The 12,991-nt window shown below is 49.0% G+C and overlaps 1 protein-coding gene across 2 annotated transcripts in view; it reads left to right on the top strand.

The window, feature by feature from the left end:
* Nucleotides 1-4,805: 4,805 nt before the first annotated feature.
* Nucleotides 4,806-12,991, top strand: part of dcps (decapping enzyme, scavenger) — a 128,292-nt gene continuing 120,106 nt past the window's right edge. Inside the window, exon 1 of one of the 2 annotated variants that reach the window (XM_055660906.1) lies at nt 4,806-5,047. In XM_055660906.1, the coding sequence (XP_055516881.1) occupies nt 4,856-5,047 (192 nt within the window). In that variant the 5' untranslated portion in view covers nt 4,806-4,855. Of the gene's footprint in view, nt 5,048-6,725; nt 6,871-12,991 lie in introns of those variants that run through there. The other variant, XM_055660907.1, reaches the window with a different exon arrangement.

The following is a 12,991-nucleotide window of genomic DNA, read 5'->3' as shown; positions in this document are numbered from 1 at the left end:
TTTGGAATGTGGAAGGAAACAAGAGCACCCGGAGAAAACCCATGTGATCAAAGGGAAAAGGTGCAAACTCCATACAGACAGCACCCATATTCAGGATCAATTCCGGGTCTCTGGCACTTTTAGGCAGCAGCTTTATGACCAATGTACAGCCCCATAGTCTTGAACTTAATTAAAATGACAAGTGTGACATTTCCTGCGGTTGCAAGACAAAGTGCCAGGAGAGGGGGTGGTTGGGGTGGGAAGGGACGAATTGACCAGGGAGTTACGGAGGGAGCGGTCTCTGCGGAAAGCCAACAGGGGAGGAGATGGGAAGATGTGGCCAGTGGTGGGATCCCATTGGTAGACAAAAAATCTGGAGAAAATCAGCGGGTAAGGCAGCATCTGTGGAGCGAAGGAATAGACGACGTTTCGGGTCGAGACCCTTCTTCAGGTTGATGTCCGAGGGGGAGGGGGGCGGGGTGACATGAAAAAGAAAGGAAGAGGCGGAGACAGTAGGCTATGGGAGAGCTGGGAATGGGAGGGGAAGGAGGGAGAAAGCAAGGGCTACCTGAAATTAGAGAAGCCAATGTTCATACCACTGGGGTATAAACTACCCAAGCAAATATGAGGTGCTGTTCCTCCAATTTGCGGTGGGCCTCACTCTGGCCATGGAGGAAGCCCAGGACAGAAAGGTCGGATTCAGAATGGGAAGGGGAGTTGAATTGTTGAGCCACCAGGAGATCAGGTTGATTATTGCGAACTGAGTGGAGGTGTTGTGCGAAGTGATGGCTAAGCCTGCGCTTGGTCTCACCGAGGTTGATCGAACGCTGAATAATCCAACCACATTTTTGTTTGGAAGTGGAAAGAAATAATAGGAATTGCATTCATTGCAATGTGTAAAAAGAGTTGAGATACTGTATTATAATTTTGCTGCATGTCATTGTGGTATATATCATGTCTTGAATATGTTTCGTTTGTGGCTTTATTTGAAGTAGAAATAATATGTGCTTCATTGAGCATAATTCTGACTGGTAACTACGCACTTCATCCAAGCACATTATCGCACACTACATGCAAGCCGTCTTAAATGACAACCTAAACTGTCATTTGGCAAGTTAAAAAGCTGCCATTGCCCGGCTGACAACAGAGAAAAAAAATTAAGTAAGAGCCCTGCAAGGTGTATAATATTTTTGACACTGTCATAGGCCTTTCTTACATATGCTGTCACAAAGCACTGTAGTGTCTAAACAACCCTTCAGTAATTTTCCTTGCCCTCCATTTCAGAATAATAGTGTTTTAAGCCAATAACTCAACACTAGCAGTGGCATTAAATAAATAAATAAATAAATAAATAAAGCGCAGCTTTCCAGCCCCTTATCTCATTGGCCACGTTCGGCTGCAAATCGGTGTCAATCTGGTGGACTATCTTCCTCTAGTCATGGGGGTGGGGGATTGGGGGGGGCTCACAAGTGGAACAGCTTAGGGCCTCTATTTATCTAAATCCGGCCCTGGCCGGCATTGCGAGAGGATTTGAGTTTAGGAGCAAGGAGGTCCTACTGCAGTTGTACAGGGCCCTGATGATACTGCACCTGGAGTATTGTGCGTGATTTTGGTCTCCTAATTTGAGGAAGGGCTTTATTGCTATTGTGGGAGTGCAGTGTAGGTTCATCAGGTTAATTCCTGGGATGGTGTGACTGACATGTGATGAAAGAATGGGTCGAATGGACATGTATTTGCTGGAATTTAAAAGGATGAGAGGTGGCGTTATAGAAACATATAAAATTCTGAGAGGATTGGACAGGGTAGATGCAGGAAAAATGCTCCCGATGTTGGGGGAGTCCAGAACCAGGGTTCACAGTTTAAGAAAAAGGGGTAGGCCATTTAAGAGTGAGACGATGAAACCTTTTTCACCCAGAGAGTTGGGAATCTGTGGAATTCTCTGCCACAGAAGGCAGTGAAGGCCAATTCACGGTATGTTTTTCAAGAGAGTTAGATTTAGCTCTTAGGGCTAACGGAATCAAGAGAATGGTGTTGCTGGCTCGAAGGGCCGAATGGCCTACTCCTGCACCTATTTTCTGCGTTTCTATGTTTCAAAAGCTCTTAAGAGCCACTATTGTATCTGCCTCAACCATTAACCTGCGCTCCAATAACTGCCTTCAAATAATTGCTCTGCACATCTCCTTTAAACTTTATCCATCTCACCTTCAAGCTATGCCTTTTAGTACTTGACTTTTCTGTCCTGGTGAAAAGGTTCTGACTGTCTACCATAATTGTCAGAAATGAATGGTCTGAATACATGCAGCCCAGATTGAGGAAGGTCCTGACCTAAAATGCCGCCTTTCCGTGTTCTCCAGGGATACTGTCTGACACGCTGAGTTACTCCAGCACTTTGTAGATTCCAACATCTTGTGTCTACACTCCTTGCTCGAGGATAGGATTGGAATCCTTGGTCCTAGTGAGATGGATGCGGGGCAGGAGATCACAGCCCTGCTGTACACTGATCTTCTCCTGTTCTTCTGTGGGATTCAGATCAGTTTCAGATTCAACTTTAATTGTCATTGTCAGTGTATAGTACAGAGACAACAAAATGCAGTTAGCATCTCCCTGGAAGAGTGACATAGAATATGATTTCAATAAATAAATCTATTTACATGCATACAGTCATAGTGTTTTTCCTGTGGGAAGGAGTGTCCGGGGGGCTGGGGGGGGCGCGGGGGGTGATTGGCAGTCACCGAGGCACATTGTTGAGTAGTGTGTCAGCCGCAGGGAAGAAGCTGTTCCTGGACCTAGTGGACCGGCAATGGAGGGACCTGTAGCGCCTCCCAGATGGTAGGAGGGTTAACAGTCCATGGTTGGGGTGAGAGCAGTCCTTGGCGATGCTGAGCGCCCTTCGCAGACAACGCTTGCTTTGGACAGACTCAATGGAGGGGAGCGGGGAACCGGTGATGCGTTGGGCAATTTTCACCACCCTCTGCAAGGCTTTCCGGTCGGAGACAGAGCAGTTGCCGTACCATACTGTGATACAGTTGGTAAGGATGCTCTCGATGGTGCAGCGGTAGAAATTCACCAGAATCTGAGGAGACAGATGGACCTTCTTCAGTCTCCTCAGGAAGAAGAGACGCTGGTGAGCCTTCTTGACCAGAGTTGAGGTATTGTGGGTCCAAGAGAGGTCATCGGAGATGTTGACCCCCAGGAACCTGAAGCTGGAAACACCCTGGATCACAGTCCATCAGTAACTCAGCTCCACTTGCTGCATCACCTCCCTCACCTTCACACCAGCGCCTGTGCACATCTACCAAGTCAGGATTTGTAGCTTAATTGGCCTAAAAAAAATTGCCTTCAGTGTGTGGGGAGTGGATGAGAAAGTGGGATAACATAGAGCTAGTGTGTGCGGCTGATCGATATTTTACCATGTGCCATCATCACTGCGTCCATTGTAAACCCCAAGTGTGAGCAGTTTAGCTGCTGGATTTTCTTGGTGACCACAGTGGCAATCGTTCCAAAGTAGGTCTTGTGGTCATTCCATGCTGAGAAAGGTGCTGCAGAAGGAAATGTTCTGTCTTCACTCAACTGTTTACCTGGATGTGTTCTACCTGAAGATTGCACCTTGCAGATCTCACCCAAATGAGCTAGTTTCCTCAAGAGACCTTCCCACTGCACATCCAGACTGACATTCATCCAGTTTTGCATCCCCTGCTATTGCCTCACCCTACACTCCACACACAGTGGAGCATAGGGAACTCTGTGAACCAACCCATCGTTTCAGTCTTAGTATTTTAGTTTTAGAGATACAGCACGGAAACAGGCCCTTCCCCACCAAGTCTGCAACGACCAGCGATCTCCGCACTCTAACACGATCCTACACACACTTGGGCCAATTTACATTTATCCCAAGTCAATTAACTTACAAATCTATACGTCTTTGGAGTGTGGGAGGAAACCCAATATCTCAGAGAAAATCCACGCAGGTCAAGGGGAGAACGTACAAACTCCGTACAGATGGGATCGAACCCGGGTCTCCGACTGTAAGGCAGCAACTCTACAGCTGTGCCACCCAGCTATTAAATCTACTCCTAGTTTTCAGGCAGCGAATACCAATTCATCACAATTATGTAAAGGAATATTCTTCATGTTGTCCACCATTTGCAGCTAATTATTTTATTCCTGTGTTCTCCAGTTACTGACATCCTTCATTGGAAACAGTTTAGGCAACAACTCTATCACTGCGCCACTGTGCCATCTGTTCTTCCCCATCTGATTCATTTCATCCCACCCTGACACTATTCTTTCACTCCTTGTTCTATTCTTTCCATTTACACCCATGTTACCTCTGATTTCCTCCACAGATAGTTTCTGGTTTGCTCGTCCCACCTGGTCCATCTTCACCGTGAAGATAATCTGCCTTCACTTCCGTCCCACACCAGGATGGACGGAATACCTTCCCCTACTTCCATGAAGAGGAGGCAGGGGGCGGTGTGGAGCTCCTGCGGCCGGCAGGGGGCGGTGTGGAGCTCCCGCGGCCGGCAGGGGGCGGTGTGGAGCTCCTGCGGCCGGCAGGGGGCGGTGTGGAGCTCCTCCGGCCGGCAGGGGGCGGTGTGGAGCTCCGGCCGGCCGGCAGGTGGCGGTGTGGAGCTCCTGCGGCCGGCAGGGGGCGGTGTGGAGCTCCTGCGGCCGGCAGGGGGCGGTGTGGAGCTCCTCCGGCCGGCAGGGGGCGGTGTGGAGCTCCTCCGGCCGGCAGGGGGCGGTGTGGAGCTCCTCCGGCCGGCAGGGGGCGGTGTGGAGCTCCTCCGGCCGGCAGGGGGCGGTGTGGAGCTCCTCCGGCCGGCAGGGGGCGCGCTGTCGAGAGCGGGGAAGGCGGGCGCCGGCAGGGTGAGGGATGGCTGAGTGTGTAAGGGACAACGCGGAGGAGCCCCAGCTCAAGATGCACAAAGCCAACGGCAGTGGTGATGGCGATGGCGACGGGGGAGCGATGGAGGCGCCGCGGAGCCGGTTCAACCTGGGCAGCTTCCGGCTGGAGAAGATCCTCCGCGGGAGCGCGCGGGACAAGACGGTGTTCGTGCACGGCAAGGTGGGCGCGGGCACGGCCTTGTGGGGGCGGGCAGTGGATCAGGGGGGTGTCTGGGGGAGTGTGGGTGTCTGGGGGAGGGGGAGTGTGGGTGTCTGGGGGAGTGTGGATGGGGGTGTCTGGGGGGGGGGGGGGGGGGGTGTGGGTGTCTGGGGGAGGGGGGGAGGGGAGTCTGTGTGGGGGTGTCTGGGGGAGTGTGGGTGTCTGGGGGAGGGGGTGTGTGTGGGGGAGTGGGGGGTGTCTGGGGGGGTGTGGGGGTGTCTGGGGGGGGGGTGTGGGTGTCTGGGGGAGGGTTTGGGGGAGTTTGGGGGAGTGTGGGGTGTCTGGGGGAGGGGGGAATGCGGAGAGTTTAGTTTAGTTTAGAGATACAGTGCGGGAACTGGCACTTCGGCCCAACCGAGTCCACACCGACCAGCGATCCCTGCACATTAACATTATCCTACACACACAACAGGGACAATTTACACATACACCAAGCCAATAAGCGATTTCGGTATTCCGAAAAACGCAAGGAATCATGGGATTTGTCAAAGGTCATTCGCGATAAAGAAAAAGTGAACGAAGCGCTGCCTGTATAAACTATAAATTCTTATCTTTATTCATAATTTATGTGTAAAAATATATTTAATCTGAGGAAAGGGTAACGGAAGAGCGGGGAGTAAAAGCGAGAGGGGGCAGATGCGAGTGGGAAATGGGGAAAGTGCTGCGCGCAAATAGACTCGCGCCTCATCAGCAGCCAGAATCGAACCACCACTGGTGAAAGTCGTGCACCAGCCATCAACGGGGACACACACAAAACGCTGCTGCAACTCAGTGGCTGGGGGGGGTGTGGCTGGGGAGAGGGGGATGTCTGGGGAGAGCGGGGGAAGGTGTTGTAGAATCCACTAAAGCTCACGACCGAAAAGTAAAGGACAAGCGATACCAAGCTTTGCCAAACACCTTGTGCCTCGTTTAATTTCAATCTCCTCAAATTTCTCATGTACAGATATGTCCGAATGCCCTTTGACCTCGGAGTTTGAATCTCAGCTCTCGACCCTCACGTGACACTGCTCGTTACTAGGCAACGGGAACAAGCTGTACCTAAAAACCACGTGGGCCTGAAGTTGCCACAGCTTCCCCCTTAGCCACCGAGTCACACAGGTGGCGACTGCCTGGCTTTGTCCTGCCCCGTACCGGTCTCGCGGATTGATATTATGGCCTGATCTCATTTGGTACTGCAGTGTGGAAGGTCTTTGACAGGAAGCGTTCGTGTCCTGTGACTTTTCCCGCTCGGTGAGCGAGGTTGTCGGTTGGTTCTCGGCATATGCTGGCTTTAACCGGTCGACGGGTATAGTGCCCGTTTTTCTGTTCCGATTGATTACGAAACTCTTGGGTGGCTTGGTATGGGGTATGTTTATATACCTTGTTGCTTGTTTGCTGCATGCTTGCTGATGAGGGCGGTGTACCAAAATGTGTGCAGCTTTGGAGATCAACAGGCACGTAGACCATTGTAGGTGTTTGCTGCGTTGGTGTTGGCCTGAGTAGTTGCATAGTTCGCTGTAATTGATCGACATACCTGTTTGGGTCATAGGATCTGTCCGTGGGAATTGGTTCGATAAATTCGCCGGGCAGCTTCAGAGTTGTGCCGTAAACCATTTCCGCCGACGAACACCATAGCTCTGCTTTCACCACCGTACGAATGCCGAACAGAACCAGAGGCAACCGTTCCAGTTCAACGCGTCTTCTCTGGCTGCCAGAGCAGCTTTCAACTGGCGATGGAACTGTTCAATCGGGCCGTTCGCTTGTGGATGATACGCCGTCGTTCGAATTTGGTTCGTACCCGAAAGGTCGGTTGATGTTTGAAACAGCGCAACTCGAATTGTGGTCCTCGGTCTGTTGTGTTCGTACTTGGGACCCCAAAGCCCAAAATCCATCGGTCAACAAAAGCACGGGCTATTGTCTCTGCTGAAATGTTGATGACTGGGCTGGCATCTAGCTATCTTGTGAACCGGTCTTCACAAGTGAGCAGATGTGTGTAGTTTCTTGACGGTGGTAGTGGGTCGACCAAGTCCAGGTGCACATGCTCGAAACGGGTGTTTGGTTCGGGAAACTATCCGAAAGGGATCCTAGTGTGTCTGGAGATCTTGGATTGTTGACACAGTAGACAAGTCTTTGCCCACAATCCAACGATGTAAGGCCAGATGAAACATTCAGAGATTAGCTTCATCGTAGCCTTCTTGCACGGATGTGATAAATTATGCAGCGCGCTGAAAACATCTCGACGCATCCTCCTAGGCACAAACGGCCTTGGTTTGCCAGTGGAAATGTCACAAATTATGGTTTCTCTCGTGTCACCGATTGATACATCTTCCAATTTTAGAGCTGCATGCATTAGTAATGGATCAGATCGGGATAGGTGTGCTGCGCGAGCCATGGCATAAAAATCAATGAGTGTGGCTGCATTCAGAGCATCCACGTCCAGTCTAGATAGGGCGGCGGCAACCAAATTTGCTTTTCCTGGAATATGTCTGATATTACTGGAGAATTGCAAAACAAAATCCAAGTAGCGATTTTCCCGCAGTGAATCGTTCCCCACACTTGTACGGGCAGTGTATATGAGCGGTTGGTGATCCGTATAAATAGTGTAGACGGCCTTCCAACAGATGGCGGAAATGCGTGACGGCGAGGTACATAGCCAAAAGTTCTCGCCCGAACGTACTGTACCTCACCTGAGTGGTTGATCATTTTGCCAAAAAGAATGCCAGAGGCTCACACCTGCCATTGACTCGCTGCTCCACGATGGCTCCCATGGCATTGACGGAGGCATCAGTGGTGAGTGAAAATAAGGCATTGGGCCTCTAATGGACCTGCGTAGTTGCGTTGGCGAGAGTCCTATGAGCGACGTTGAAGGCTTGCACAGCACCCTCTGAGAAACTCAACGGTTTCTTTGAGGACAATTTGTCCGAACCTTTGAGTAAATTAGTCAAGGGTAACGGGGAACCCGTGGCATTCAGTAGAATATGGCGGTAGAAATTCATCATCCCCAAAAATCGCCGTAATTGGTTTAACGAATTTGGCACTGGGTAATTTCGGATTTCCTGCACCGTCACTCGATGCCCAAGGAAAGTGAGTTCACGAGCGGCAAACACCCATTTGTTTGTCTTAATGACAATACCATATTCGTCGGGACATCGGAACAGTATTCCAATGTGTTCCTTGTGTTCTTCACTGGAGCTCGCTACCAACACGTTGCCGATGTCTGCGTAGATGAAATCGAGGCCGGAGAGTACGTGGTCCATGAAATGCTGGAACGATTGTGCTGCGTTCCGTAAACCAAATGGCATCTATAGAAATTCAAAAGTCCCGAACGGAGTGACCATAGCTGTCTTGGGGCTATCGGCAGGGTCAACTGGAATTTGATTATGGGCGCACAAGAGATCGATGCTTGTGAACATCTGCTTACCCTGTAGGCTTGCAGAGAAATCCTGCAAATGTGGAATGCTGTATCAAAACAGTATATTGGCACTGTTTAGTGAACTTCTTCGGGACCATTTGAAGGAGGACTCTCTCAAACTTCTTCAGGTGCACAGTAGAGAGCATGCTGACCGGTTGCATCGTGGCTTGGTTTGGCAACTTGAGCGCCCTGGAGAGGAAAAGACAAAAAAAAGTAGTAAACACTGCCCAGTCCATCATCGGCTCTGACCTTCCTTCCATCTAGGGGATCTATCACAGTCGCTGCCTCAAAAAGGTTGGCAGTATCATCAAAGACCCACACCATCCTGGCCACACACTCTCCCTGGTAGAAGGTACAGGAGCCTGAAGACTGCAACGGCCAGGTTCAGGAATAGCTACTTCTCCACAGCCATCAGGCTATTAAACGTGACTCGGACAAAACTCTGAACATTAATAGACCATTATCTGTTATTTGCACTTCATTAGTTTATTTATTCATGTGTGTATATATTTATATAATGGTTTATGGACACACTGATCTGTTTTGTAGTCGATGCCTACTATGTTCTGTTGTGCTGAAGCAAAGCAAGAATTTCACTGTCCTATCAGGGACACATGACAATAAACTCGAACTTGAAGAGGTGATGCCCAGCAGCTCCTAGACCTACGGATGATCCCAGGCTCTAACATATGGTCAAATTCCGCCTTTGACACCTTGAGACGATCCATGGGTAACCTGCACGCTCTTGCCGAAATTAGAGGGTTGCGGGTCTGAATTTGATGCGTGACAGAGTGTTTGATATCATTGTGCCGGTAAGACGGAGTTATTACTTTCATTGCCACTTTCATTGCCACTTTCATTTCACTGCACATCTCGTATGTGTATGTGACAAATAAACTTGACTTGACTTGACTTGACTAGTCACGGAAATTGTTTCAGTAATCCCTGACATTTGTGATGGCCTCATATCACCGAGATTATCATCTCCCAACAGCTCCGAAATGTGGGCTTGTTTCGAGGTCTGCGTTCGCTCCAAGACAGCGGATTTAAGTTTGTCCTTAGGATTAAGGAACACGTCTTCGACTTCACATGCGATCTATTCTGGAAGACATAGAAACATAGAAATTAGGTGCAGGAGTAGGCCATTCGGCCCTTCGAGCCTGCACCGCCATTCAATATGATCATGGCTGATCATCCAACTCAGTATCCCGTACCTGCCTTCTCTTAATTTACAGAAGCCAATTAATCTACAAACCTGCACGTCTTTGGAATGTGGAGGAAACCGGAGCAGTCACAGGGAGAACGTACAAACTCCCTACAGACAGCACCCATAGTCAGAATCGAACCTGGGTCTCTGGCACAATAAGGCAGCGGATCTACCAATGCACCACTATAGAGTTAATGTAGAAATCATTAATATACAGTGCCCTCCATAATGTTTGGGACAAAGACCCATGATTTATTTATTTGCCTCTACTCCTCAAATTGAGATTTGTAATAGAAAAAATCACATGTGGTTAAAGTGTGCATTGTCAGATATTATTAAAGGCCATATACATTCTGGTTTCACCATGTAGAATTTACAGCAGTGTTTATACATAGTCCCCCCATTTTAGGGCACCATAATGTTTGGGAGACATGGCTTCACAGGCAAATGTGTTTGCTCAGGTGTGTTTAATTGCCTCCTTCATGCAGATCTATGAGAGCTCTCAGCACCTAGTCTTTCCTCCAGTCTTTCCATAACCTTTGGAAACTTTTATTGCTGTCATCAACATGAGGACCAAAGTTGTGCCGATGAAAGTCAAAAAAGCCGTAATGAGACTGAGAAACTAGAATAATACTGTTCGAGACATCAGCCACACCTTATGCTTACCCAAATCAACTGTTTTGAACATCGTTCAGAAGAAAGAGAGCACTGGTGAGCTTACTAATCGCAAAGGGACTGGCAGGCCAAGGAAGACCTCCACAGCTGATGGAAAAATAGAACATAGAAACATAGAAATTAGGTGCAGGAGTAGGCCATTCGGCCCTTCGAGCCTGCACCGCCATTCAATATGATCATGGCTGATCATCCAACTCAGTATCCCGTACCTGCCTTCTCTCCATACCCCCTGATCCCCTTAGCCACAAGGGCCACATCTAACTCCCTCTTAAATATAGCCAATGAACTGGCCTCAACTACCCTCTGTGGCAGAGAGTTCCAGAGATTCACCACTCTCTGTGTGAAAAAAGTTTTTCTCATCTCGGTTTTAAAGGATTTCCCCTTTATCCTTAAGCTGTGACCCCTTGTCCTGGACTTCCCCAACATCGGGAACAATCTTCCTGCATCTAGCCTGTCCAACCCCTTAAGAATTTTGTAAGTCTCTATAAGATCCCCTCTCAATCTCCTAAATTCTAGAGAGTATAAACCAAGTCTATCCAGTCTTTCTTCATAAGACAGTCCTGACATCCCAGGAATTAGTCTGGTGAACCTTCTCTGCACTCCTTCTATGGCAATAATGTCCTTCCTCAGATTTGGAGACCAAAACTGTACGCAATACTCCAGGTGTGGTCTCACCAAGACCCTGTACAACTGCAGTAGAACCTCCCTGCTCCTATACTCAAATCCTTTTGCTACGAAAGCCAACACACCATTCGCTTTCTTTACTGCCTGCTGCACCTGCATGCCTACCTTCAATGACTGGTGTACCATGACACCCAGGTCTCGCTGCATCTCCCCCTTTCCCAATCGGCCACCATTTAGATAATAGTCTGCTTTCCCGTTTTTGCCACCAAAATGGATAACCTCACATTTATCCACATTATACTGCATCTGCCAAACATTTGCCCACTCACCCAGCCTATCCAAGTCGCCTTGCAGTCTCCTAGCATCCTCCTCACAGCTAACACTGCCCCCCAGCTTAGTGTCATCCGCAAACTTGGAGATATTGCCTTCAATTCCCTCATCCAGATCATTAATATATATTGTAAATAGCTGGGGTCCCAGCACTGAGCCTTGCGGTACCCCACTAGTCACTGCCTGCCATTGTGAAAAGGACCCGTTTACTCCTACTATTTGCTTCCTGTTTGCCAGCCAGTTCTCTATCCACATCAATACTGAACCCCCAATGCCGTGTGCTTTCAGTTTGTATACTAATCTCTTATGTGGGACCTTGTCGAAAGCCTTCTGGAAGTCCAGATACACCACATCCACTGGTTCTCCCCTATCCACGCTACTAGTTACATCCTCGAAAAATTCTATAAGATTCGTCAGACATGATTTACCTTTCGTAAATCCATGCTGACTTTGTCCAATGATTTCACCACTTTCCAAATGTGCTGCTATCCCATCTTTAATAACTGACTCTAGCAGTTTCCCCACTACCGATGTTAGACTAACTGGTCTGTAATTCCCCGTTTTGCTAGGCACCAACATTGTTTTTTGTTGGCTCGTGACATTGAGGGAGTGAATTCGAGCTTTTACTATCGAAAACCACACTCTTGCGTTGGGTGTAAAAAACATTGGGACGTCGAGTTTTACTTTGTCGAATGACACAGCGTCACTTCTATCGTCATACATCGTCGTCTGGGGAGAGGGGGGGGGTTGACTGGGAAGAGGGGGGGAAGATGTTGTCTGGGGAGCGGGGGAGAAGGTGTCTGGGGAGAGGGGGGTGTCGGGACGGGGGGTATGTCTGGGGAGAACTTGTGCCACACCTTCTCCCCACCCTCTCAATGTCTACGCGTCTCACTCCACTATATCTCCAATGTCTCTGTCCCCTCACTGCCCCAGGTCGGGTCAGGTCATTCCAACCACTGGCACTTAAGTCACGCTCCTCGAGTGACAGGAAGCAAACTGCTGGAGTGACACAGCAGGCCAGGCAGCAGATGTGGAGGGATCGGAGAGACTCCGCTGCAGCCTCCTTTTTGTGCAGATCCCAAGATCCCAGCAGCTGTAGTTCCTCATATCTGCAGAAAACCGGTTGTAAAACCGATAAATCAATGGGGGAAAGGGGGATGAAGGGCGAGAGCTTTAAAACACGCAGTAACAAAAATGATTCCTCACACGATTTTCAAACATAAAGGTTTTTTTCCCGATGTTCCCGATGTTGGGGATGTCCAGAACAAGGGGTCACGGTTTGAGGAAAAGGGCGAAGTCTTTTAGGACCGAGATGAGAATTTTTTTTTTCACACATCTGTGGAATCTGTGGAATTCTCTGTCACAGAGGGTGATTGAGGTCAGTTCATTGGCTATATTTAAGAGGGTTAGATGTGGCCCTTCTGGCTAAAGGGATCAGGGGGTACCAGAGAAGGCAGGTACAGGATACTGAGTTGGATGATCAGCCATGATCATATTGAATGGCGGTGCAGGCTCGAAGGGCCGAATGGCCTACTCCTGCAGCTTTTCTATGTTTCTATGTTTTGATAGCTACAAGTTTAGTTTAGAGATACACAGAAACATGCCTTTCGGCCCATCGAGTCCACACCGACCAGTGATACCCGCACATTAACACTAACCTACACACATTAGGGACAAT

The sequence above is a fragment of the Leucoraja erinacea genome, chromosome 32, assembly GCF_028641065.1.
Source record: "Leucoraja erinacea ecotype New England chromosome 32, Leri_hhj_1, whole genome shotgun sequence".
Lineage (NCBI taxonomy): Eukaryota > Metazoa > Chordata > Chondrichthyes > Rajiformes > Rajidae > Leucoraja > Leucoraja erinaceus.
The sequence above is the reverse complement of the archived record's forward strand: the minus strand, read 5'-3'. Positions and strand labels throughout refer to the sequence as shown.